The sequence below is a fragment of the Squalius cephalus genome, assembly GCF_949319135.1.
Source record: "Squalius cephalus genome assembly, chromosome: 5".
In the NCBI taxonomy this organism is placed as follows: Eukaryota; Metazoa; Chordata; class Actinopteri; order Cypriniformes; family Leuciscidae; genus Squalius; species Squalius cephalus.
In genome coordinates, this window is record NC_137126.1 from 26298734 (window position 1) to 26326332 (window position 27599).

At 37.8% G+C, this 27599-nt stretch overlaps 3 protein-coding genes across 9 annotated transcripts in view; 2 read left to right on the forward strand and 1 right to left on the reverse strand.

The window, feature by feature from the left end:
• Positions 1–6713, reverse strand: part of arl15a (ADP-ribosylation factor-like 15a) — a 166923-nt gene extending 160210 nt beyond the window's left edge. For 4 of the 7 annotated variants that reach the window (XM_079873211.1, XM_079873206.1, XM_079873210.1 and 1 more), the window contains exons 1-2: positions 6621–6684; positions 2499–2574 (exon numbers count right to left, since the gene is read on the reverse strand). In XM_079873211.1, coding sequence (XP_079729337.1) covers positions 2499–2574; positions 6621–6628 — 84 coding nt within the window. In that variant the 5' untranslated portion in view covers positions 6629–6684. Of the gene's footprint in view, positions 1–2498; positions 2576–6620 lie in introns of those variants that run through there. The other 3 variants (XM_079873209.1, XM_079873208.1, XM_079873207.1) reach the window with 3 other exon arrangements.
• Positions 4886–5889, forward strand: hspb3 (heat shock protein, alpha-crystallin-related, b3). The gene has a single exon (XM_079873213.1). The coding sequence runs from the start codon at positions 5127–5129 to the stop codon at positions 5577–5579; it is 453 nt and encodes a 150-aa protein (XP_079729339.1). The 5' UTR covers positions 4886–5126; the 3' UTR covers positions 5580–5889.
• A 1460-nt stretch (positions 6714–8173) lies between the features above and the next one.
• snx18a (sorting nexin 18a) lies at positions 8174–26935 on the forward strand. Its single transcript, XM_079871721.1, has 2 exons — positions 8174–10120; positions 26608–26935. Exons 1-2 carry the CDS (start codon positions 8647–8649, stop codon positions 26859–26861), a joined length of 1728 nt encoding a protein of 575 aa, XP_079727847.1. The 5' UTR covers positions 8174–8646; the 3' UTR covers positions 26862–26935.
• Positions 26936–27599: the final 664 nt, after the last annotated feature.

The window sequence follows — 27599 nt, forward strand, 5'->3', positions numbered from 1 at the left end:
ACTCCCTGTATAGTCCTGTCATGTGAAGCTCCGACTTGCTTTGTTTTCTGCCAAGTTTACCTGTGCCTGCAGTGCCACCCTCTCTGGTCCCGGTTTGTTTAACTGGTTCTAGACTCATGCCTGCCTACTGGTTTCTGGGTTTGCATCTCTCCTCTGTGTAACTCTACCTCTGCGTTAACATGTGATGTGTGAATGTACGTCGCGTTGAGTATGTTGGGATGGAGGCGCCAGAACTGAACTGATAGAATGCACTGTAGCAGCACGATATTTCCTCAAATGTAGTTCATGGAGACATTTTAATCATCCACGATCAAAAATCGTGATATCGCACACCCCTACTTGAACTTTACTTAAGTATACTTAATAAAATGAACTTGAAGTATACTTATTTTTCGTAAGGGTTACCATCCTGAAATATACTGCCTAATAATCACTACTGTGTGGTTTTGAACAATCTGAGCCAAACATTTCCGAAAAACATTCTTCAGCGAACCTATTGAATGCAAACTTAGTCAGTCAAACTATTGGCACAAAGACCACCTGAATTAGAACAAACAGGCAGTTAACACACATCTCATTGGTATTCTGTACAGGAAAACTGTGCTCCTAATAACAATGAACAAAAGTTTACCATCTCATGAACACCAGAAAAATGCAAAAGCAGTAGAGTTCTACCATTAACAGTTTTGTGTAAATAAGTACATGTCAGACTGACATTAGAACTGAGTAAACACACATGTAGTCGCATGCAAACGCACGTAGAGTATACGGAAAACTGAGAATGAGGGAGGGTGGGGCTTTAAGAGCGAGAGACCGGACAACCGTTAGCCACGTGCCACAATTTTAGACCACAACTAAAATAGAAGGCATGTCATTTTCCCCTCCATTGCCACCTCAATGAAGGTCCTACAGAAAACTAATGAGACGCAATAAGACCTTCACCCGCACAGCCTGTGCACCACATTCACACTGGGCCACACACCTGTTGCCTTCAATTTCTTATTGTGCTGACTCCGCTGAAAATGAAAGATTTACAATATATAACACATCTAAACACATATTAAAACAAACTAACTGATAGGATATTGACTAAAATCTACAATATAGGCTACACTACCTGTCAAAAGGTATTTTTTAGAAGTCAACGTTTATTGAGCAAGGAAGGACACACTGAATTGATCAAAAATTACAGAAAAAAACATTTAAAATGTTACATAAGATTTCTATTTCAAATAAATGTCGTTCTTTTGAACTGTTTATTTTTCAAAGAATCCTAAGAAAAAAAAAAACGCAAATCAGCATATAAGAGTGATTTCTAAAGGACAGTGAAGACTGGAGTAATGATGCTGAAAATACAGCTTTGCCATCACAGGAATAAATTAAAATTTAAAATACATATATTGTAATAATATTTTACAATATTAGTGTTTTACTATATTGTTGATCCAATAAATGCAGCCTTGGTGGACATAAAAGGCTGAAAACTTATTTCAAAAACATGAAAACATTTTACTGAATACAACCAGGTTCAGACTACACGATATCAGCCCAATTTTGGCACGATCCGCTTGACGTAGGGTGATGTGGTGATTTGTAAATGACAAACAAGAATCAATCATTTAATCTTGTATAGCGCTGGTGTTATAGTGGATGACAGCCAACACCATGTCCGCAACGCTTCACAAAGGTCACGACAGAAAGAATAGCATGTTTAAAAAAAATTCGGTCTTCCACGACGGTTCCGTCACAAATGTGAAATTGACCAATAGGAGAACAGAGGCTCTGCCACACACAGCTTTCAAACATGGTGAAACGAGAGAGGCAATTATATTGGTGCTGCTAGGTGGAATTATGCAATGGAGGAAAGGTTTGTGGAACTATGGCAACAATAATCCTACCTATATGATGTTTCCTCGAGGGACTTAATCCAACAAAAGTTATTTTTACATTTCTAATATTGAAACAAAACAGCATATCTCAATAGTAACTGTTAAACTGGAAGAGTAGATAAGAAAAATACCCCGAGTCATAACAAAGAACACGTTACAATAGGATTACAGCTTTGGGTTTTTTTTCCTACTGTATAAGGTTACCCTGTGACTTCTTGCATAAAATAACAGAAGTTAACTCGAGGGTTAACTATCAAAAACACCTGCCACACTACTCTCTGGGGATGAACAGGCGCTATATTCACCACAGTTTAATCACTTTTGATTTGCTACCAGCTCATGAAAGCTGTCAGACACAGACTATGATTCCAGCTATTGTAATCATGCAGAATGCAGATCTACATGTGAGAACTATTGCAGTGTTCAGATTGTGTATTCTGTTGAGAATGCCACCTGTAGCTTCAGGTGGCCTGTAAGATATTATAACAGAACATAATTCCACCAATATAAGTTTGGACAAACATCAAAATAACTAAAATCATAGAAAATGCACCAACATGTGCATGCATAAAATGTACGGCAAAATATGGAGACGTATGCTTGGCTTACCGTATAAAAGCCAATCCTACACAGGGCTATTGAGAGCTGAATGTGTTCTGACATCGTCCCCAGCAACAGCGTCACCCTAGACAACAAACAAGCCAAGCCAGAGTAACTGAACGAGGCCAGGAGGAGGATGGCTTTGAAGAGGGAACACAGAAAGACACTATACGAAGACAGAGATTCAATGGTCCTTCTACAAATGAAAGGATGGAGAAAAGAGGAATCAGTTCTGTTCATTCCCCATTCATAAATAAACATAAACTAGAGGTGGGTGAATACTCAGGGAGTCGGGAGAGAGAGAGAGAGAGAGAGAGAGAGAGAGAGAGAGAGAGAGAGAGAGAGAACAACTAAAGGGGATTAGTAGAGCGCAGTCTCAAGAGATTATCAGCTCAGTGACTCGTACTGCAAAATAAAACTGCTAATTGGATTAGTTACTTTTACACACCTACACACAATGAATTATAGAGAAAAATAATCATTAAAAAAATAATCACATCTCCAACCTTGAAAAAAGCAGACAAACAGGTAAATTATGACATTATATATTTTGATGAGTTAGCCTATGTAATAATGTAAAGAAAGTGTTAATGATCATAACGACGATACTAGTGATGATTGTGTACTCTCAGTGAGAGAAAAACTCAGGATTGTGGGAAGCTGAGAATATTATCAAAGCATGCCACTGGTGTGCCCAAGTAATAGAATTATATTATGGTCTCAAATGGTCATCGTGTAAACAAATTCGAAATCGAACCAAATTTTTATCCACCGTTGTTGATTGTAAATAAGCTAATGCATATTCTAAAAATATAAATTCAAATAATGTATCTAGGACTCTTCATAGAGAAGATAAAATACCTATAAACCATTTATCATTTTGCCTCATCCCTTTTCTTAAAAATTGTTTAAAGGCTGAAATGTGAGGTTTATTATTTTATTCATTTATTTGAACATGAAGTACGTTAGTACCGTTTGTTTTTGTTTTTTATTATGACTTTTTTCAGCAAGGACACATTCAATTGATCAAAAGAGGCAGTAAAGACATTTACAGTATTACAAGACATTTTTATTTCAAATAAATGGTGTTCTTTTGAACTCTCTATTTATTAAAGAACCCTGAAAAAAATGATCATGGTAAGGCAGGCAGCACAAGGTTTCAACATTAATACTATGTATATTAATACTTTTTTTTTTTAAACACCAAATTCAGTATTAGAATGATTTCCGAATGATCATGTGACACTGAAGACTGGAGTAATGATGCTGAAAATACAGCTTTGCCAAATTGCCATCACAGGAATAAATTACTTTGGAAAAAAAAAAAAAAAAAAAAATTCGAATAAATAAATTAGAAACCACTTATTTTAAGATGTAGTGATATTTAACATTATTTGTATATTTTTGTTAAAAAATTGCAGCCTTGGTGAGCATATAAGAGACTTCTTTAAAAAAACATCTTACCAACCCCAAACTTTTGAACAGCAGCGTACAACCAAGCAAGCATACAAATCCTAAACAGACATTTATGTAATGGACATGTTATGGAATATTTTGTTTATTTGAATATATTGTGTTTGGTTATGTTCTAGTGAGATCTGTCGTCTCTATATCATTAATTATCTGAAAAATGTCTTCTCTCTTGTGACTATTCCACATTAAGTAATCAGGTGACTGTCACGTCATGACTAATTAATTGTTGTTTAAAAGAACTCTGAGTGTGTTTGTTACCCACACCCTGATGAAGGCTTATTAGCTGTTGTTTGTGAACTGATTTAATTGCCTAAGTGACTAAATAAAGGCTTTTTATATATTTACTAAAATTCTCAAGTGCCTTGGCTTGATACGTTTTTATGACCAAAGACATTCGTTTCGTAATCCAGGCCTATTCTACTGCCATGTCCAGAATCTCTCTCTCTCTCTCTCTCTCTCTCTCTCTCTCTAATATACAGGTATATATACATAAATATATATATGTACTCCTAATAAATATCCACAAGGTGGCAGTACTGGTTCATTATTCACATCTGTCTGTAAACTGTCATACCTCAGAAGAAAAACTAAGGTATATACATATTTATTTAACAGGAGTTTGCTCCTACATAGTGTAGCATTTATGTATCCTTGTTTAGAATATATTTGAAAATGTATTTTATTCCTGTGATGGAAAAGTTGCGTTTCAGCATTATTACTCAGTGACAGTCTCAAGTGTCACATGATCCTTCAGAAATTATTCAATTTTGCTGATTTGGTGCTCAAGAAACAGTTCTTATCATTATTATTAATGTTGAAACCAGATTTAATAGAAAGTTCAAAACAGCTTACAGTATTTGAAACAAATCTTTTGTAACAATGGAAGTCTTTATTGTCACTGTATACGCTCACAAAAATGTCCCCAAACTTTTCAACAGTAGTGTGTGTAGCAACACATTATGTCATGCTTGTTGAGTACAAGCTTCCTACATACTAATGTGAACATATCAGTTCTCTTTGCCTATTCTAAAATGGTCCGCCCCATCCCATGCCCAGAAACCTAAGCAGAGGACTGTCTTTTTATAGCTTTGGTTGGTTCTAACGGCATCGCGCTACTGCACATTCACTACACAAAAAGCCAAGGTAACCTCTGCACCCAGTGTCATGGCAAGAGAGGGGATCACTATTTCCCACTGGATATCAAGCCCTGTGCGCTACCAGGAGCACTTCAAAACAAGGAATCTCAATGAATGCACTGAAGATCACCGACTATTTGCCCTGCCGGGACCTGAATGTCTGCCGGTTAAAATGGACACTGAGGGGAGTCAAGCAGACAGTGGGGACGAGGACTCAGGAGAGCCAGTGTTTCAAATCCTGCTGGACGTGACTCAATTTAAACCAGAAGACATCCTCATACAAGTCTTTGAGGGGTGGCTGTTAATCAGAGGTCGGCATGGGGTGAGGATGGACGAGCATGGGTTTGTGTCGAGGAGTTTCACTAGACAGTATCAGCTGCCTGACCGTCAGCTCCAGGCGGGGGACCTCAGAGCCATGCTGTGTCATGATGGGATACTAGTGGTGGAGACCAAGGACCGATGGTGGCCAGCATGTGATTAGGAAAATGCAATGACTTAACATCATTCATCATGACATGATCAAACATAGGCTGTGTTAGTAGAAGGTTTTTGTTGTTTTCTATGAGTTAGCCTACATCATAAAGCAATCACATCGATTGCTGTTATATGACAGTATTGCTTTGTTCTGCATGTCTGCAGACATTTAACAACCTTCAGCTTGATTGCCTGCCTAATGCTTAGTTGCTTACCATCAAAAATGTATTTTCTAATAAATAAAACAAGCCTTTCATATAAATTTCTCAAAAAAAAAAAAATCTTGTAACCAAGAGTAATTAAACTACAACATCTACGGCAAACTATGACATCAACTACAATGACAATCCCCTTGCAGGAATGTGATTAAGCTTAACTGACTCATTATGCCATTGCAATGCAAACACGCTTGTCAGCATTGAGCATTCCACTATCATAATGCGTCTAACTGTTTTGAGAAAAATTGGTCAAAACCTGTTAAGCTCACAAATAGTCATAGGCGGATATAACATCATAATACTGTAAAAACCGTATAAGTTACACTCTTTAATTACAGTAAATGCGTCCTGTCTGTGTCATATTGTATTTTAATCGTAGCACCCGTATAAATGAATATAGATGGAGAAAGCGTCTGATTGTACATCTACATATCAATGTCCGAATTGTGAACTAATTTTTATTTTGAATCGGATCTTTCAAGGAATCGGTTGAATCTGTTCCCAACACAAACCGGTCTCTGACTGAATCATCGACGTCGTGAGGCTCTTTCGGCTAAGACCTTTTTGTAATAAGCCGAGAACCAATGATAGCACAATTGTAGCAGGGATTTCGATTCGTTAAACATTATTTTACGTTCTGTCTCCAGCGTTCATCGGGCTTTTTAACGGTTACCGATTAGAACGAAATACAACTTTCACTTTAAAAGAGAGTGCACTGATTAAAAATAAAATTCCAATGGCATGAAACGAGTCCCAACTTAATTTATCATAAACAGACGCATTCTTACTTGAAGAAGGATAACTAATGTTTGATAAATAAAATGATTTACCTTAACATCGACTTCTTGAAGACTCTGCAACGGTCGCATTCCCTTCACACGAGGGCGCGGGAAATTAAACAGGAAGTGGCGTAATTAGAATGTTTACCGGGAAAAGTATTTAGTTTCATAAAATATTGTCTTTATATATTAGGAATGAGATAATTATGATATTAACCCCAAAAAATAACTCAGGAACAGATTTAAAACGGACTGTTCCTATTTTAAATAGGAGAATTTGACTAATGGAGAATAGAATAAATGTTAACAGTATTTTTCTCAAGTAGCCTACATTTTATCAAATCCAAACCTAATCATTCTTAATAACTACCATTCATTTTGCAAATAATCATTTATAAGTGATATATAATTGTTAATGACGACACCTTTATTCAGGTGTGCATAATTATTAATCAGGTTTTCGTTGACAGATAAATTGGGCAAAAAAAAAAAAAAAAAAAAGATTTATACTAAAAAGTCATTAAATGCCCATGAGAAGGATGAAATTACAACTTTAAACTGACCGACCATTGGACAAGAAATGCTGATTGGGTCAACAGGGTCCAGCCCTTGTGAATTTTTAAATATCACTTGATTATAGGCCTACAGTACAAGCCAAAAGTTTAGAAACTTTACTTTTATTAATGTTTTTGAAAGAAGTCTCTTCTGCTCATCAAGGCTGTATTTATTTGATCAAAAATACAGAAAAAAACAGTAATATTGTGAAATATAATTACAATTTAAAATAATGGTTTTCTATTTTAATATACTTTAAAATATAATTTAATCCTGTGTTGCAAAGCTGAATTTTCAGCATAATTACTCCAGTCTTCAGTGTCACATGATATAATACACTGGAATAAATTAGTAGCCTGCTGCCTATACTTTAATGTACTGACGGCTCGCGCAGCCTCTCGAGGAGAAATCGAAACAAATGAGCACAACACAGACAAAAAAACTTAGTTAACATTAACATAAATAAAGAGTTTTTATTTTTATATTATAACATATGACACAAGCAACATCACACGACCAAGAGTGCAGTTGTCCTAAATACCATCACGATTGAAAACGTGACACTGATTTCATACAACAGTTCAATAAGCAAGTAGTTAAAAATAGTTAAATAGTTAATGAATAGTTAATAATTAATAGTTAATAATTAGTTGAATAATTAATAGTTAATGATTAGTTAATAGTTAATGAATGATTCAGCGAATCGGTTGAGTCAAAGATTCAATGACCAATTTCAATCAGCTGTTTGAACGAATCGTTTGAATGAGTGACTCAATGACTCATTAAGACGGTCGCTCAAGACTGTATATATATATATATATATATATATACACACACACACACACACACACACATACATACAACTGAACTTCACATCTGAAGTTAAGATGCCTCCTGGTAGATTTAATTTAAGCCTCAATTTAGTCCTGGAGGTGCTCGATCTAATCTTCCTCCAGTAAATTTACACGTGGCTTTTCTGGTCATTTAATGTAATATCCCACGTGATGGCGTAATTGCGAGTTGATGTAAAATAATCACTAAAACTGTTAATTGTATAGAATTGTTCAAAAGAGACGATTCGTGAAAATCAGAAGTCCTCACTATGTATTTGATTCGTGCTGCCTGGTGCTAAGCTCCGCCCTCGACTACCCGGACTGGCTGTGCTCTCCTCGGCGCTGTTTAGGGTGAGTGAGTGTACACTGCGGTCGGTGTAGGACGGACGCGCAGCACAGCGACTGGGCTTTGGATGGTGAACTCCACGGATGAAGAAATTATCCTGCCTACCACTCTGGGAATTTTAAACACGACAGCTGACAGTCACGTTATCATTTAAGCGGTGTGAGGAGGACTCTGGAGATAACGTAGATACAGCAAGGGTTTACGGTTCCCGCAGCTGACGCGCAAGTTGTTGTCATTCTCGCAGGTCAGTGAGTGAGTGAGTTTGGGTTGGAGTTAGCTAGCTGATACGCTAGCCTTAAACGATTTTAAATTCTTCGAAGCTTGGATATATTTTGTGTGTGTCATGGCTCTGCGAGCGAGAGCTCTGTATGACTTCAATTCAGAAAACCCAGGGGAGATATCAGTGAAGGAGCACGAGATTGTAACTCTGTACAGCGAGCAGGACATTGAGGGCTGGCTGGAGGGGGCGAACAGTAGAGGGGATAGGGGGCTTCTCCCTGCGTCCTACGTCGAGGTATTGAGGAATGACACCGTCTCGTCTTTTAACAACAACTCTCGGTATGCCAACATTCCCACTGGTGGTTTTGACTTAAAAAAACAGACTCAAGAGAGCTACAACCGTGCACCAGCAGCACCCAGCTTCACAGCCTACCCTGCTCTACCTCAACAACATCAACAACAACAACAACATGCAGGGACCCCAGCCAGTGATGATGATTGGGATGATGACTGGGACGATCACTCGTCCGTAGCTGATGAACCAGGGATTGTTGGTGGAGGATACAGGAATTATGAAGGTAACGGACCCTCTAGCTACAGCATCTCCACATCCTCCATGCCTAGAGGTGCACAGCAAGCCAAAAGTTCAGCCACGGTCAGCAGAAATCTGAACAGGTTCTCCACTTTTGTAAAGTCAGGCGGTGAGGCATTCGTCCTGGGGGAAGCATCCGGCTTTGTGAAGGATGGGGATAAAATCTGTGTGGTAATGGGTCAGTATGGTCCAGAGTGGCAGGAAAACCCTTACCCATTCACTTGCACTATTGATGATCCCACCAAGCAAACGAAATTCAAAGGCATGAAAAGTTACATTTCCTACAAGCTGACGGCGACCCACACGCAGAGTCAGGTCAACAGAAGATATAAGCATTTTGATTGGCTCTATGCACGGTTGGTGGAGAAATTTCCTGTCATTTCAGTGCCACACATCCCTGAAAAACAAGCCACCGGTCGCTTTGAAGAAGACTTCATTTCTAAAAGGAGAAGAGGGCTGTTATGGTGGATGAATCATATGACCAGCCACCCTGTACTGGCCCGGTGTGATGTTTTCCAGCACTTCCTCACCTGCTCCAGCACGGACGAAAAGTCTTGGAAGCAAGGGAAGAGAAAAGCAGAGAAGGATGAGATGGTCGGTGCTAATTTCTTCCTCACCATCAGCACTCCAGCAGCCCCTCTTGACCTGCAAGACGTCGAAAACAGGATTGATGGATTCAAGGCCTTCTCCAAGAAAATGGATGACAGCGTGATCCAAGTCAACGCCACGCTTAACGAGTTTGCGAGGAAGCAGATAGCCGGGTTCAAGAAAGAGTATCAGAAAGTGGGACAGTCTTTTAAGTATCTAAGTCAAGCATTTGAGATGGACCAGCAGTCGTACTCGGTCGGTTTGAACCAAGCAATTGCGTACACGGGAGAAGCCTACGAAGCTATTGGAGACTACTTTGTGGAGCAGCCTAAACAAGACGTGGACCCTGTGATGGATTTGTTAGCCCTGTACCAAGGACACCTTACCAACTACCCTGATATCATCCATGTTCAGAAAGGTAATCATTTACTCATTTATTTGTATCATCATCTTTGAAATATGCATGAAACTGTGTTCAGCTAGATCAGTGGGCATTAAAGATAACAGGGTCATTTGCTCTCAGAAGTTTGCTTTGCTTGGCTGATTTGTTTGCATTGAAGTGCCACAGATGAGTTCACTGGCTGTCCTGGTTTCATCTGACTGCTGAGTCACATGGGGTGAGCTATTGCTGACGTGCTGTGTGTGTTTTTCCTGTGGTCTGTAAATCAGCCACATACGATGACAAAGCCTGAAACTATTGACGTACTGAATTGTTTGGAAGGTTGACAGGAGTTTCAGTACACATACAATCATTCAGTCAATTGCTGTGCATTGATTTGAGCATGGATGTTATTGTTACAAACAGTGGCACATTCTAGCTTAGTGACACATTTCTGACACTTAACAGTTGATAATGTCCTTGATTGTGTATTATAAAACAAGTGTCATTTTATTTCAGATCAAAAGCATGTATGCATATACTTCATTTTACTGTACATCTGGAATCATGATGATCATGATGGTCCAGAATGCAAATAACACCCTCAGAGGATGTGGGAAGTGCAGCAATCACACATTCAGCTGTTTGCTTAACAGCTTGAATATGTATGACGCTCATTAACATTTGCAGATACATGTGAGACTTTAAGCTCTCAAATAGGTTGAGATTATTTTTTTAGAGAGACTCCCTTGTTTTGTTTTTTTATGGAGCCACTAGCCTTATAATGTAGGTCTCACATAGCTTGTAATGATCACTTGACTGGAATTTTTCAATCAAGACTTTTAGTTTAAGACAGGATTGCTTGTAATATTTCTTTTTTGTACCGTGTTCTAAATTTCACTGCAGTTACATCATGTACTCATGCGAAGTGTAGTAGTCATCATGATTTAAAGGAAACGGTAGAACCCAGAGGCAAGACTTTGAAATTACTAAAAATGATCATATATACAACAGTTCAAAAGTTTAGGACCAGTAAGAAATGAATACATTTATTCAGCAAGTAAGTGTGCATTAAATTGATCAAAAGTGACAGTATAGACATTTATAATGTTATGAAAAATTTCTTCTTCTTTTTTTGTACTTTCTATTCATCAAAGAAGCCTGAAAAAAATATATCACAGTTTTCACAAAAATATTAAACAGCTATTTTCAGCACTGATAAGAAATCTTACTTGAGCAACAAATTAGCATTTTAGAATGATTTCTGAAGGATCATGTGACACTGAAGACTGGGGTAATGTCTGGGGCATTTATACACATTGTCTTGTTTTCAGAGAATGACTTGACGGATAGGCAACACTGAATTTTACAAGCTGTTTCAACAGTCCACATTTATGTGGCTTCTCGTAACCACAACATGAACAAATAGACTTTGTTAAAGCCCATAGAGATTGTCTATGAGCTGAGCTTGCAGGGTAGCAATGTACATTCATATGTCTGCCATTTCCTTATGGGAAAGTAGCTAATGGTTTGATCTTGTTGTTCACAACAAAATTTTAAAAGTTGCCTAAATTTAGATTTTTATAACTGTTGAATGTGTAAACCAGATGTTTAATGAGGTACAGACTGGTGCTGCAGACACACCACTGTCACTGTATTGTGCTTTGGAAAAATTGAAATGCTGTGTCGTAGCTCCAGCAGAGAGGCCTCAGTCTGTGACCGATCCAGCCGACTGTCTAGGACTGAGGTCACCTGCATCTGGCTGAAGCCCATATGCCATTCCTGAGCACTTGCCAAAGGTGTAACGTATATTTAGCAAATTCTTATTGTCATTGTCACCATATAATTTTAGCATGGAAGAAACAGCCTTATTATAGGTGTATGAGTGCTGTGAGAAATATTTTCTGCATTCTGTTTGTGGTTTTGCCCACAATGTCACAGTTAACTTATGCAACTGTGAGCAATAAGCATAAGATGGAACATCTACGGATTCTGAAGAAACGATCATCCAGACTTTGAATGAGTCAATAGAAAACTATGAGCAAAGCTGTCCACTTTCCATCACCACTGTGACAGAGTAAATACTGACATGTTCTCCGATTACAATGTCTGATGATGGCAAACAAAAAGAGACATTCAAATCCCCCTGAGTAGGGGGTCATATTATAACCACTTCCTGTCTCATGATTTCCTCATAGACATTTAGACGTCTATCTTTCATCAGAAATAATGATCATTTTGGCTTTGAATTTGCGTCATTGCTGCATTTTGACAGTTTAGTTGTTAAAGTTTCATCATATTGTCATTTGCCATCTGTTTACCTACTCAGATTTTGTCACCCTTTTAATAATTTTCATGGTGAAAAGAAAATCAGTACCATTAAAAACAACTGCACCTCAGAAATGATGCCTAAAATATTCTACAACCAACTAAGCCACAACTTATTCTCAGTAAACAACAGATGAAAGCTTATGATTTGCGTTCACCTGTGTAGGCTAATTCAACATAATGCATTTGCTGTTTTCTTTTTTTTTTTTTTTTTTTTGTAAGATGATCAAATTTCAAGGCCATCAAATAATGTCCACAGGGATAAATAAAAGGTCTGCTGTGTTTTTGATAAAATGCATATGAGCACAGCATGTATTGATTTGTGTCACTATAGCCCCCATTAGCGATGGAAGTGAAGAGCCATTAGTGAACATACTGACGTTGAGAACCCTTTTTTCCATCGCTTTTCGGTGAAATTCATTGAAACATGTTGAAGTATATGTGGTTCTTATGACAATGAGAGGAAACAATGACTCAAATGTGATGTGGTTAGCTGGGGAAGTTAGCACTGTGCTTAAACCCTTAACCAACCACTGAACGGCTATCTGAAGTCTTTCACTTGTTTGACTTATTTCCAGTATTTATTGTTAGAGACATGTCTAACGTTATCTCTAGTCATTCGAGGGGAAGTCTGAAAATACCTTTTTAATGTAGTTCAACTTATGTTTTCTCTCTCCCATGAAACAAGATTTGAGATGTCCTGTAGTGTGCTATATTCCAAGTCTTCTGAAGCCAAAAGATAGATTAGAGAAGGGTTGTGCGCATTCTGCACAACACCCCCCCCCCCCCCCCCCCACAGACAAGTGAGTTTTGAATGTATCTTCCAAAAGTATTTTTATCTTACTTGAACTCCATGATTATTTTAGGTTGAAGTTGTTTAAGTGTTTGTCTGATACACTTTGTGACCTGTGTACAAGTAGGGCAGTCCAGTCGAGTCACACTTTCCTCAGATAATTTTCTTAAAACTGAAAATTATGCCATTATCTACCCACCCTTTTTTTCTGTGGAACACAAAAGGAGTAATTGTCTTATCTCTTTTTCATACTACAAAAATTCATGGTGAGCACCATTCAAAAGTAGGCTAGCTTATCTCTATACTTGTACTTATCTCTTAGTCTCTTATGCTCACCAAGGCTGCATTTATTTGACCAGGAACCTAGTAAACAGAAATATTATTACAATTTACAATAACTATTTTCTAAAATGTAGCTAATTTATTCCTGTGAAGGCAAAACTGATGGCAAATCTGTCACATGATCCTCAGAAATCATTATAATATGCTGTTTTGATGCTCAATAATCATTTCGTACTATTCTCATTGTTGAAAACAGTTGTGCTGCTTTTTATATTTGTTGAAATCAGGATAGTAATTTTTTTATTTTGATGAATAGATAGTTCAAAAGAACTGTATTTATTTCAAATTGTAACAATTTAAAAGTATTTTCTGTCACTTTTGATACATTTAAAGAGGCCATGAACTGAAAAATCAAATTTTCCTTGAGGTTTTGACATATAAGAGGTCATCATATTATAAGAATATCCTGAAAGTTTCAGAATTGAAAACTTCCTTGTTAGTCCAAAATCAGCTTTTATTGTTACCAGGCCCAGCGAACGACTCGTCCTGGGGTGGGTTTCCCGAAAGCATCGTTGGCCAACTATGGTCGCAAGTTCTGTCGTTACCAATAGAGTTCAATGGACATTGCAATGAACTTGCGACCATAGTTGGCCAACGATGCTTTCGGGAAACGCACCCCTGGACTGTGCCTCTTTATGACGTAATAAGGTAGTGAATGACCGCCTCTGCAGAAGAAAATCAACTTAGGCCCCGCCCACTGGCGTTAGTGAGATAAGGACGAGAGAAGAGCTCAGGGTCACTCACTGGCCTAAAAATAACTTAACCTTCCAAAGGATCTTAATGCTAGGAATGTGGATATTTATTTTCAACAATATGAATGTCTCAGTTGAACATTATTTATTCGTATTCGGTACATTTCACTGGATTCTTTGGTAAATCAGTCAGCAAACTCGGTGCAGGCTTTTACGGTATGAACTTGACAGTATTGCCACAACCGTGTTAATTCTAATGCCTGATCTTTGACCAGTCATTTCTGATGTAATGATTCATGTAGCTACAGTCAGATGTTCTTTGTCCTGTTAGTAAATCAAACCAGTGACTAAATGGTCAACTTCACATTGTTTCTCTTAGTAGGGTGTTAATTATCTGTTATTTAAACTGATTGACTTATATAGAAAGCAATCAAAGAATGCTCAGTTTATAATAGCTGTAGCTGTCAATCAAACGGCGCATGTTTATCAGTGACTGAGTTCTTGACTCGCGCCAAAACTCCCGTAATAATCAACAAATCTCTTATTTACATTGTGTTTGCACTGTTAGTTATGATGAAAGCATTCGTTAGAGTGCAGAAATCGAGTTGCAATGACGAGATCGCTGCATACATGTCTGTGATCGGCTACAATGCTCATCACAGAAACCTTTCATGCCACGATATAAATATAATGCCATAGATCTAGTTGCATTGCTATAATTATCACTTTTCATGAGTAGTTAACATTCAGAGCTGTAATAGTAAAAACATGCAACAAGTTAATGTAATACTTGCTATTTCGAATGAAAAGCTTTTAGCCAATCACAGCAGTGGGCGTTTAAACTGAAGTCTCACAGCAGACACGCCCCTTCAAACAGAGCGTTCAAATCAGAGGCTAAAATCAGGCTAGGAAAAATGGCTTTTATTTCTAAATTATGACCATTTTTGAAGTAAAAATCATACTAACATTATAAGTGCACCCCAGGAAACCTTATGAAACAATAAAACAATGCAGTTCATGACCCCTTTAATTCATCCATGCTAAATAAAAATGTTAATTTTGCAGCAGTTCTGCCTAATATCTTCTTTTGTTTCACTGAAGGAAGAAAAAATACAGGGTTGGGAATTGCATGAGGGTGAGTAACTGATGACAAAATATTAATGTTTGAGTGAATGATATCTCTAATCATCAGTCATGACCAAAAGTGCCTAATTGCTACTTTAAGTCTTCACTGTCACTGCTGTTTATCAGGGAAGATGATTATTAGAGTCATAAAATTCAGCCACCATAGAAGACACAGCAGCTTCTGAAATGGGCTGAAAGCTGAAATTCATTGGTCTCCATTTAGGTGCTGAAGTACTAGCAAATGTCTTGTAATTCACAGCGGGTGACTTTTGTATTTTCCTTAATGCCCATGAATCTAATGGTGCTGTTACAAAGCAAATTGGACTTTCTCTCACGTTGTCACTTTTGCCTGTGATCTGCATTTGCCTTTTCATTTGTTTAAAAAGCCAAATCATTTGATCTGCCACCTATGTTATCATCAGATCAAAGTCCCATGCAAAAAGTCATGATCCAGATCTGTGTAATATGTTCGGGGTGTCAGTAGGGGACTTGTGTTCTCTAGTTGCAGTTCACTGGCAGGACTGCATGTGTTGTGTAATAGGATATTATGTAATGCCTGCGAGGTTGTGCTGCAGCAAGCTTTATAGGGGCTCAGTTGAGCGCAGATTCCCACGTGTCTTCACCTTTCTCAGACCATTTTTGTACAAATGGTTTGCCGTATGTGGTTTTCTAATATTTTAATACTCTCTTTGTTTGATGTTTGATGTTCGATATCTTCGAAAATGCGCAGTGATGTCTGGAATCACTTGATAAAGTAGATGAAAATACATTTAAGTGGAAGTTGTGCAGCGCCAATCTGCCATATACATAAAATTATAATGAGAACACTATAGAATGTTGTGAATTCTTTATGCTTTAGTTGCCCGTGTTTCAGCACGTTGTTACGGAAAGAGCGCATCCACAACGGGAGTAACACTTTCTGGCTAGCACTTAACTAGTTCAAGTTCGCTTGCATTTGTGTCCTTTTGTGCAGAAACAAGTTGTAATGTTACATTTATGTTATGTATCTAGAACATCTGATTAATCTCATATAGGATGCGTCATATAGAACGGGCTTCAGTTTACTGGTGTTCATTCAGTCTTCAGCTTCACCTCATGCAGCTGCTATTCCTTTTCCATTTTCATTCAGTTTCAATTTCCACTTTATTGTTGGAATCTCTTCTAAAAAATGTCTCGCATCCCACAGCGTCTACTGTCCCACATCAATACACATACACTTCAAATTATTAACACAATACAATTAACACCACTTGATACAAAAAGCATATATAAGTATGTAACTACACAACTAGCTGCAGTGCATCAATTTAGTCCTTTCTATTTTTCAGAATCCTAAGGGCCTACTTAGACCCTCAATTCTGATTTATTAATTTGCATTTACATTTAATCATTTAGCAGACACTTTTATCCAAAGCGACTTACAAATGAGGAGAGCAATAGAAGCAATTAAACAAACAATAGGACAACAATATGCAAGTGCTGTGACCCTTCCCAGTTTATTCTAAGGCAGTATACGTAATCTTTAAAAAAAAAATAGATATAGAGTAGAAGAGAAAATAAAATAAAAGAAAGTGTTAGTATTAATGAATCAAGTGTTGCTGAAAAAGACTGATCATTCTAGCATATGCTACTCTAATAGATGTTTCTTTTTCAAAAACATGCATTATTGATAATCTAGCAGTGGTATTTTTCATATTTTCATATTTGGATAGACATGTTTGCATGTAATTTATTTTTAATAATTTTTTTTATTAACATTATCACCATGATGGACAATCTCCCTGTATGTTTACAACATTAGTTTAACATTAGATTTTTTTTCCTTGAGAAAAATTAACATGTAGCTACTGTTCCTGATATTTATCCAAATGAATCGATATTGAATCTAGATCGGAATCAAATCACAAGCTTATGTCATTATACCATGTAAAGATTGTTTTTTGTCACTAAACTTTATGAAATTCTGTTTAGTTACTAAATGTTTTGACAATCACAATAACAACCCACACCCCCCCACAAAATTCTCTCTCCAAGCTGAACTCAAAAGTTAGCAGCCCTGTTTATTAGGCTGCTGTCACTTTTTACGACCTCATGGAGAGATCTAATATACAGGCACGTTCCAGTTTTCTCCCTACTGGTTACGTTCACTTAAAGGGTCATTTCACCCGTGGAGACATGAATGTGTATTGAAAGTGAGTCATTTATGTAGAAGAAATGTGAAATTATTTTTGAATTTGGAGCTTTCTAGACTGAGAAAAGCCAGAAAATGTATTTTTGGCTTATGTGGATGAAAGACAACAACTCCCAGAATGCACTTGCTTCGCTGCCCTACAAGGCCACTCCCAAGCCACGCCTACCAGTAAGAGCGCGCAGTTGAAAACAAAAACATCAAGGCAAGGCTAGGCTACGAGTGAGTCTCCGTGACGAGTTTGCCCAAAATGTCCGGGATTCGGCTTTTGCGTTCTACAGTCGCCATTCATCATGTTTACTGTGGCGAGCAGGACGAGGCTGAGGGGCGCGGGAGAACGGCGCGAGGCCGGTGGCGTGATTACTGACGACCGACACCTGTGAGGCACTGTTCTCGGATCTCGCACGGAGGAGCAGGTATTTTCTTAGCAATGGTAAAACACACATCAACCGATCACGCCACCGGCCTCGCGTCTTTCTCCCGCGGCGCTAGCCTCGTCCTGCTCCCTGTATTACTGTGATTACTGATGAGCGCGCCTGTGAGATGCACGGTCTCATGGGCTATCTCTCACGGAGGTGCGGGTATTTTCTTAGCAATGTTAAAACGCAAATCAACCGATCACTTGTTTAGCATTCATGTAAACATTACATTCAGATTCACCAATCGGGGTGAATTCAGTTAGATTGAAACAAAAGGTGAGCATGTAAACAATGGATGGCGACCGCAGAAAGCAAAAGCTGAATCCCGGACATTTTTGTCGATCTCGACGGCCGGACATGTCCGGGAAATAGAGTATGGTAACCCCTACTACTCAGCTTTCTTCCTCCCTGTTTTCTGCAGGTTTCTGCCGTTGAAATCAAACGCACTCGCACTGATCTGTGATAGGTCTGTTAGCGCATTAGGTCCAACCCCCTATGGGCGGGTTTGAAAGGGTGGATCTAGTGCTTGTAGTCTTAACAGAAATCCCCCCCTCTTACACTTCCTCCTACAATGACGCAAAATGACGATTTTTGCGTCATTGTAGGAGGAAGTGTAAAGAGGTAAATACAGATTTCTCTCGTCTCGGGGGAAAATGAAAAAATGTTGCATGACCATTCAATAGTATGACTGGGTTTCTAACAATGCAAAGCTTAATGCAAATGGGTGAAGTGTCCCCTTAAGACATAACCGACTGTTTGTTTATGTAAACCTTTTGTGTATGTGACAGTTTAAGCGCAATAAGATGCAAAAGATAACTTAGTTTAGTACTCACAAGCTGTTTGACAGGCTTTTAGTGTGTGCGTGGTTCAGGTATAGGGGCTCAGAAAAGCTTGTCAGAACAGCCTGCAAATAGAATGTTTAACTGGCAAGGCTTTAAAATGCATGCAGATAATAAACTTTCGTAATTGTCTATAACTGCAATGTCACATGAGAGTAACCCTACCTCTGCATTAACGTGATGTGAATGTACATCGCGTTGTACCTATGTTGGGACGGAGGTGCCAGAATGGCAACTGATTAAATGTGCACTGTAGCAGGATACTACGTTATTTCTTCAAAAGCAGATCGTGGAGACATTTTAATCATTCACGGTCAAAAATCGTGATATCACGCACCCCTGGTTCCAACACTTTTTTTTTTCTGCCCAACATATTAACGCATGGGCCAGCTGTTTTAGCATTCTGTCATTGAGTGACTTCGCCAATTCCCGTAAGTTTTTGTTTTGCAATTAAATGACTGATTTACCAATTTAGTTGACCAAGCCTCTTCTTGTAACGTTTAGTCGACAATGAGAGGGCAACCCTAAAATATGATGTTTGTTCACACAAGCAAAGGCGTTCTGGCTTTTACCATTAAGAGACCATTCACACATCAGCACCAAAATACACGCTGATACGCTGAAAAATCTTTTAAAAAGCAGCTGAGCTTACTGTAAATAGTGCAGAGTAATCGCATCATCTCTATAAGAAGTTTATGATTGGCCCAAAGCAGACTTCTTTTGACCTTGTACGTACTCATACCAGTAATCTTCATTCTTTGTTCACACGCAGCATCTTACCGGTAATTTACTGGTAATGTTACTACTTCTCATCTTGGTAATTTGGCAGAACCGATTTAACTTTGAATGATAACTTTGAGGTAATTATAGAGGTGATGCAGTTTTGTGATGTACTGTGCGTGTTTTGTATAGTCAAAGGTGCATATAACAATCTGTGTGGGGTAAAGCTAAATAAAATAAAAAATACAAATACAAACAAAATGCAAAAGAAAATTGTGAAATTGAAAAGATAAATGACAAAATATAAAAACTAGTGACATTTTCAAGACTAAAATAACCCTACTCTAATTAACAGATTCTGCACAAATTTTTCCAGTTCAAGCTTGTCTCAAATGCAGCACAAATAAAGGTATAGCGTCTGTAACAAAGTGTATTAGTTCAGATGTTCACACATGATGTCTTAAACGATAACTGTCGCCAAAATGCAATCTAGGGTCTTTTTTGTTAATCTACCCGAGGCAAACTTTCGTTTAAAGGCATAATTAGAATGGAAACGCCACTTTTAAGTTTGACCGTATTTTCGTTTTCGGTCAAATTGCCTTTTGAATGGGAGTGCTTGGGGCACTACTATGATAGCATAAAAAAATCGCTATTTTTTTTAAAACACTAAGAAGGCTGCCGGAATTTTGACAGTCAAAAATAGTCGATCTCCGAATGCAACGTAACAGGGAGGAGAGTAAAGATGGAAAGCTCCTAAAGCTTAGTTCCATATAAATTCACGGATAATTTGTTATGTCGTTCGTGAAAATCAATATTGACCTTGTATTTGAAAAAGGATGCTCATTTAAGAAGCAATACTAAAATTCAGAGTCAGTTCATTCACATTCGGGGGTCGACTATTTTTGATGCTATCATAGTAGTGCCCCAAGTACTCCCATTCAAAAGGCAATTTGACCGAAAACAAAAATACGGTAAACTTAAAAGTGGCGTTTCCATTCTAATTATGCTTTTAAACGAAAGTTTGCCTTGGGTAGATTAACAAAAAGACCCTAGGTTGCATTTTGGCGACAGTTAGCCTATCCTTTAACGGTAATTAGCCTACCAGTAAAGATGGTAGGCCTATATGAGAAAGGGGTATGTGTCTTGTTTTCTGTTGGTTGTATATGAGATTAAAAATGTATATATATTAACGTCAGAAATTAAATTTCACCCTATCTATTTTGTAAATGCATGTTATTGATCTTATTTAGTGATTTATCCATGCATATGTTTAATTTCCCCCAAAAAATATACCTCAAAATGTCGTAATTAGGGTTGGGTACCGAACTCTGTACTTTTAATGGCACCGACCGAATTACGTCGGTACTACCAAGTATCGATTCACATTTAATCAATCGGTGCCAAATTTCGGTACCTGAGAACGCATCTGGATGCGAGAGTAAGACTATTTAAATACGATTCCTGAAAGTTCTGCGTGTCTCTGAATGAGTGGCGCAGGCGCGCGGTTTCATTTACCACACACACACACACACTGAAGCACGCGTGACGCTCGCAGTGTTTTTCAGCTTCTGCAGTCTCACTATATGAGAACATTAATGCATTTCCAGAGACGCTCTGAGAGTCTCTGAATTTCATCAGCAGTTTCATTTAAGAAAAACTATCTTCATATCATTAGCACACTGAAACTCCGATGTCATCACCACAAATAAAAGTTAGGTTTAACTTGATAATATATTACTGTTGTACAGTATAATTTAGATATCTCAATTTAATAATAACACTAATAATAATAAATTATCCAAAAATATTTAAGGAATAATCCCACTTTTTCTTCCATGTTGTAAATTTAACAGTATAAAGCTCAGTTGTGCCGCATGTTGTTTGACAAAGTGTGGGTTTCACTTTACTTTGATGGTCCCTTTAACACATTCTGTTGTCTATAAGTAACATTGCACCTACATGTCTACTAACTCTCAGAGTATTAGTAGAGTATGAGTAGACTAGTAGGGTTAGGGTTAGAATAAGTTGACATGTAGTTGCAAAGTTACTTATAGTCAGTAGATTGTCTGTTGGAGGAGCATCACAATAATGAGTTTGCAGATATTAAGCAAATATTCCACTAATACTCTAGTGAGAGAGTTAGTTGACATGTAGCTGCAAAGTTACTTATAGTTAACTGAATGTTCTAAAAAGGGACCATCCAAATAAAGTGTTACCATAATTTCATATAAAAGATCAATTAAATTAATGTTTTATGTCTTCATTTGATTACAAGAAAATTCACTACAAAACATTTCATATAATTTTTTTAATTATTATTATTACTAAAATGGTTGTTTTTTATTAATATTCAAGCATCACAGACAATGACAGACAGTGACCAAGGCATCTCTGGCATAATGTCAATAACACTTCTATAAATGACTTACAGTTTCTTTACAGTTATTGAGGTAAACATGCCTAAAGTACCCAACCCTATTCTTAATGCGATCTTCCAGCGAAACTTAAAGCATGCTGAATTTTTCCAATTATTTAGTTGCTTAAATTTCACACTTCCACAATGGACTGCAAGACTGTAATGTTTGAGTGCAACACTGACATCTCAAAATCAACTTCTGATGAATAGATCCAAGTTCGGCCTTTTTCAAATTTTTCTATTTCAATAATCCGCTACACTTGGATGTGCATCACAATACGACCAAAAAGATATGTCTCTATACTGTTTCATTGCAATTTTTAAGCAGTGTTAATTGTCTAAAATGTAATGTTTAGTTGTGTCCTGATTCTCATAGTTCTGGTTCTGTGTAAATACTCATTGCTGTGTAAATACGGATTTAAAACACTTTCTGTTGTATAGCCTGTATGTCAGGAAATGTCAAAGGGAACAAACTTTGTCCGTAGCAAAAACAACACAGTCCAATGTAAATAATGTCTGCAAGTGAGTGTAGTGCTGAGACTCAGTCAGCTGATGATGGAAAAAATGTGATGCAAAAATAACCGAATGCATTACGTTCTATTCAAAGTAACAGTAACATAATTAGTGATGAGATTGTAACGATTCACATTTAAAAGCAACGTCGTTCCCCAACACGGGCTGTCTGAAATCGGTCTCACTTGCCTGCTGTTTTTCATCATTGACCTGCATCTTTTCTTCCTTGAATGCACTTTGTCTTTATCTTGTGTGCTCTTTTGAACTGCATTTGTGAGAGTTGGTGTGTTCGTGGGAGCGTGTGTGTGTGTTTGAGGAATTTCGGTGATCTGGGTTACTCTAAGAAGGCTTCTTTGGCCAGAAGGCAGATAGTGTGGAGTTTGGGGGGATGGGACGTTTGGGAATGTCTTGCATGTTTCTCCTCATGAGGAGGGAATTCAGCCATCTGTGCTCAATACTTCACTGATACACTCAAGGCTTTCAGAGAGAGGATAATAATGTCATGAGATCTGAACTAATACATCTTGTTACAGACGCTATACCTTTATTTGTGCTGTATTTGAGACAAGCTTGAACTGGAAAAATTTGTGGGTAAGAGTAGGGTTATTTTAGTCTTGAAAATGTCACTAGTTTTTATATTTTGTCTTTTTTTTTTTTTTTTTTTTCAATTTCACAGTTTTCTTTTGTATTTTGTGTGTATTTTTTATTATTAGTTTATTTAGCTTTGCCCCACACAGATTGTTATGCACCTTTGACTATACAAAACACCACAGTATATCACAAAACTGCATCACCTCTACAGACCCTTTCCAAAAAATGAGAATATCATGGAAAAGTTTATTTATTTCCATAATTCCATTCAAAACGTTAAACTTCCATAGATTATAGATTCAGGGCCCACAACTTAAACGATTTCAAGTATTTAGTTGTTTATTTGTACATAATTTGGGCTTCCAGCTCATAAAACCCACGAAAACAGGATTTAAATTTTTTTGAATATTACATGAAATCACACAGTAATTACACAGTGATACCATGGTCATTGAACCAGGTTTTGGTTCTTTTGGCAGTGTGGGCAGGTGCAAATCCTGCTGGAGAATGAAGTCAGCATCTCCATAAAGCTTGTCTGCTGAAGGAAGCATGAAGTGCTCTGAACATGTCCTGGTAGACGGCTGCGTTGAGTGGACAGCACAGTGGACCAACACCAGCCGATGACATGGCTCCCCAAACCAACACAGACTGGAAACTTCACACTGGACTTCAAGCATCTTGGATTGTGTGCCTCTCCATTCTTCCTCCAGACTCTGGGACCTTGGTTTCCAAATGAGATGCAAAATTTGCTCTCATCAGAAAAGAGGACTTTGGTCCACTGTGCTTTATTAAATCCAGAGTCAACGCAGCCGTCTACCAGGACATCTTCAGAGCACTTCATACTTCCTTCATTCTCCAGCAGGATTTGCACCTGCCCACACTGCCAAAAGAACCAAAACCTGGTTCAATGACCATGGTATCACTGTGTAATTACTGTGTGATTTCTTGTAATATTCTAATTTTTTGAAATCCTGTTTTCGTGGGTTTTATGAGCTGGAAGCCCAAATTATGTACAAATAAACAACTAAATACTTGAAATCGTTTAAGTTGTGGGCCCTGAATCTATAATCTATGGAAGTTTAACGTTTTGAATGGAATTATGGAAATAAATAAACTTTTCCATGATATTCAAATTTTTTGGAAAGGGTCTGTATATTAATTACCTTCAAAGTTCTTATTCAAAGTTTTTATTTTTCAAACACACAATGATTCCTGGTACACTTAGCAATAAATTGTAACTGCTATCAGCGTTTATGGTTCAGCTGCACTGACTGGATGCAGTTCCTGAGCAGTTACTGATGGCCAAACATAAGCCTTGTTTGACTCTTAGTGTTTATTCCTATTGCATAATGGACATTTATAGTTTCGATTCAGTCTCTATTTTTATTTTGTTTGGTAAACTCACATTTTTATTTTTATGTTAGTTTCATCTCTAGTTATTGTCTTAGTATTTTTATTTATTTTTTTTAAATACATGTCATCTCTGTCATCTTTACCACACACTAGCGTTTAAAAGTTTGGGGTCAGTAAGATTTTTTTAAAAATTATAGGCTGCAATTTATATGATCAAAAATACAGTAAAACGACTTCCTTGGGGTTAGAAGTTCATTTCTTTCGTCCTAAGGTGAAAGATGCTGTGTAATGGCTATGACTGTTATTATGTAAAGTCACTCAATGTGACACTTTAATAGAGTTCATTCTTGTTTCCTGTCATTGTAATATGAATCAGGTTGCTGGGGAAAGCAATTTCTTTGACGTTCACTTGCATTGTTGAAAGTTTTATTATAGTCAGTTGATTGATCAATCGTGGCATTCTGCTGTCAAATATTTTTGGAATGAAATCGGCAATCTGCATAGCTGAGCTTGTTTTTACATCTCTTGTATCATATCTCTCTTTCAATATTTCATGATAATTTTTTTTATGGTAATGTGACCTTATCACCCTGTCTAGGTTTGATATGATAAAATGATTGACTGTGTGACTGTCACTGTACATTTATTATATATGCTAGTGATGATCCCTTCCTTTTTTTTTCTGAAACTTTTCCATTAAGATAAAAGCAGCCCTGTCTATCGCTGGCGCTGATAAAGCAAAAATTTTACCAATCTGGCACAACCGTACAGACTACAGAGGAAAATGTGATTTTACTGCATTTTAACTTCCATGTTCTATGAGCTTTCAAGACTTTTACAACAATGGCAGAGCTGCACGCAGCTGCTACATCTCATTACTCATTCACTTTACTTCCTCTTGTAGATAAAAGCTCCAGATCAAAAGATAATCAACATTCATTTCAAACAAACATTCAGAAGCATCAGCTGTAGTGAAATCAATCTTATTTTGTCTTTGATCGGAGCATGATGGCCATCTACATGGCTATAGTTTAAAGCAGGGGTTCCCAATTCCAGTCCTCGCGCCTCCCCGCTCTTCACATTTTGTATGTCTCTCTTATCTGGCACGCTCAGTTGAGGGGTGGGTTCCATTCGACCATATGTGCGCTGCGAAGTGGACTTAAAAGGGTATTCCAGTTCCGAAGCAGGCTGACAACGGTTACAAGTCAACTATCATTATTACAGGTTAAATAAGATAAAAAGACATGTTACCACCACCACCACCGTCTTACGTTACCGTCTCCCTCATCTAACACACCTGATTCATCTCATCAGCTCATTAGTACACACTACAAGACTTGAATTGGGTGTGTTTGAGGGAGACATCCAAAATGTGCTTTGGTGGGGGTCCAGGACAGGTTTGAGGAGCACTGGTCTAAAGCAAACACATATCCCAAATTCACAAGCAATTGCTGAAGTAAACAATCTGTAATAAAATAAGCAGCAAATTACAAGCAATAGGGCAAATAAACACAATAGAACAAAGTTAAATATTGCGTTTAAGTTTTTCAGGTAGGTCTGTTCAAGTAAGAAATACAAAAAAAAAAAATCATAGGCCTATATTTCATATATATATAAACCTGCATAGTCAATATGCTGCTGCCACTTTAATAAGACAGTATGCACAGATCCAGTATACTGACACATACATTTTATACTGATACGTTTGATTTTGTCTCAAAAGGCAGCATTTTGGCACATAAGTGTGTATTTGACATTTCAAATGCAATAAGCCACACAAGAGAACTTCATTTGAGTTCTCACACACTGAGACCTGGCGTTGGCATACCAGTACTGGATTCAGTTTTCTTGCATGGTTTGTTGTGCTTTTAATAACTTACGAAGTCCATTCCGTTCTTTATTTTCTCATTCACTGATGTTTCATTAGCGCTTTAACGTATATTTACTCCTCACCTCCATTGACGTGCTCTTGCACCTCCCCACACCTTGAAAACCCATATGTTCGCCTATGATTTATACATCAAAATAGTAATAATTATAGCATAAAAGTGACATCCTGGTCATGCCATATTGCTCTTTTCAAAACAACAGCCACATTCATGCAGAAGAACAGACGAGTCTAACCTGTTGAGCTATTCGTCATAACTTCTCTCTTGACTGAATCTGAGTCAATATTTAGTCTCATCCTGGTTCTGCTTTCTCCACAGGTGCTCTGACGAAGGTGAAGGAAAGCCAGAAGCACGTAGAGGAAGGAAAGATGGAAAGCCTGCAGGCAGACGGCATCAGGGAACGCTGCAACATCATCTCTTTTGCCACGCTGGCTGAGATCCAACACTTCCACCAGACTCGAGTGCGGGACTTCAAGTCCCAGATGCAGCATTACCTCCAGCAGCAGATCAGCTTCTTCCAGAAGATCACAGGCAAGCTAGAGGAGGCGCTTCAGAAGTATGACAATGCCTAAATGAACCACGTTTCAATTGGACTGACAGAGCTTTACCTTGCCCGGCAGAGAGCCTGGTGAGGGTTAGCCAGCCCTAGCAATATATGACAAACAAAGAGTCTAAAATTTATGAAATCTATCCCCATACAATGAGTGTCCATTAGAAGGAACTGAAACTTTCTTGGGGAAAGTCTTTGGTGAGATGGCGATAATAAACGTCTAGTCTGGACTGTGTTTTCCTATGTGAAACTGATGAGGAGGACAGAGACACGCAGGACATAGTCACAGAGAACATGGAATATCTTTGATCCTGCTACTAATGTCAATGTTCTTTACACAGACGAATGAAATATTAATATGACTTGAGGGGCTCGTGTGGCTCCTCTCTGCCACCTTTTAAACACTCGAGACCCTCTTAGCCATTCTTAGATGTTTACAGACCTTACAGAGCCGCTGTCATCACTGTTGTGCCTTTCGATCTCGTCTCGTTGGTATTTTTATAATTTCTTAAAAAGAACTATATATTATTCTTATTCTGAAATTTGTTTTTACAAGGTGTGATGTTATTATCTTAATTATGTTATCTTAAAAGTCACCCCTGCTTAAAATGGCAGGACGAAGGAGTAGCTGGCTCATGTTTTGAGATAAGTGTGGGAGTAGCTTGTCACAATGCTCTAATTTCATATCCCGTCTGATTTATTCCCCCAACTCCTCAAGATATTTTGGGTCCAATGCAGAACAGAATTTGCATTTGGGGGA

Bases quoted from the DNA above. Each gene is read 5' to 3' on its own strand.
- hspb3 (XM_079873213.1), top strand. From the start codon at position 5,127: ATGGCAAGAGAGGGGATCACTATTTCCCACTGGATATCAAGCCCTGTG.
- snx18a (XM_079871721.1), top strand. From the start codon at position 8,647: ATGGCTCTGCGAGCGAGAGCTCTGTATGACTTCAATTCAGAAAACCCA. The intron at 10,121-26,607 runs GTAATCATTTAC...CTTTCTCCACAG, and splicing joins TATCATCCATGTTCAGAAAG to GTGCTCTGACGAAGGTGAAG.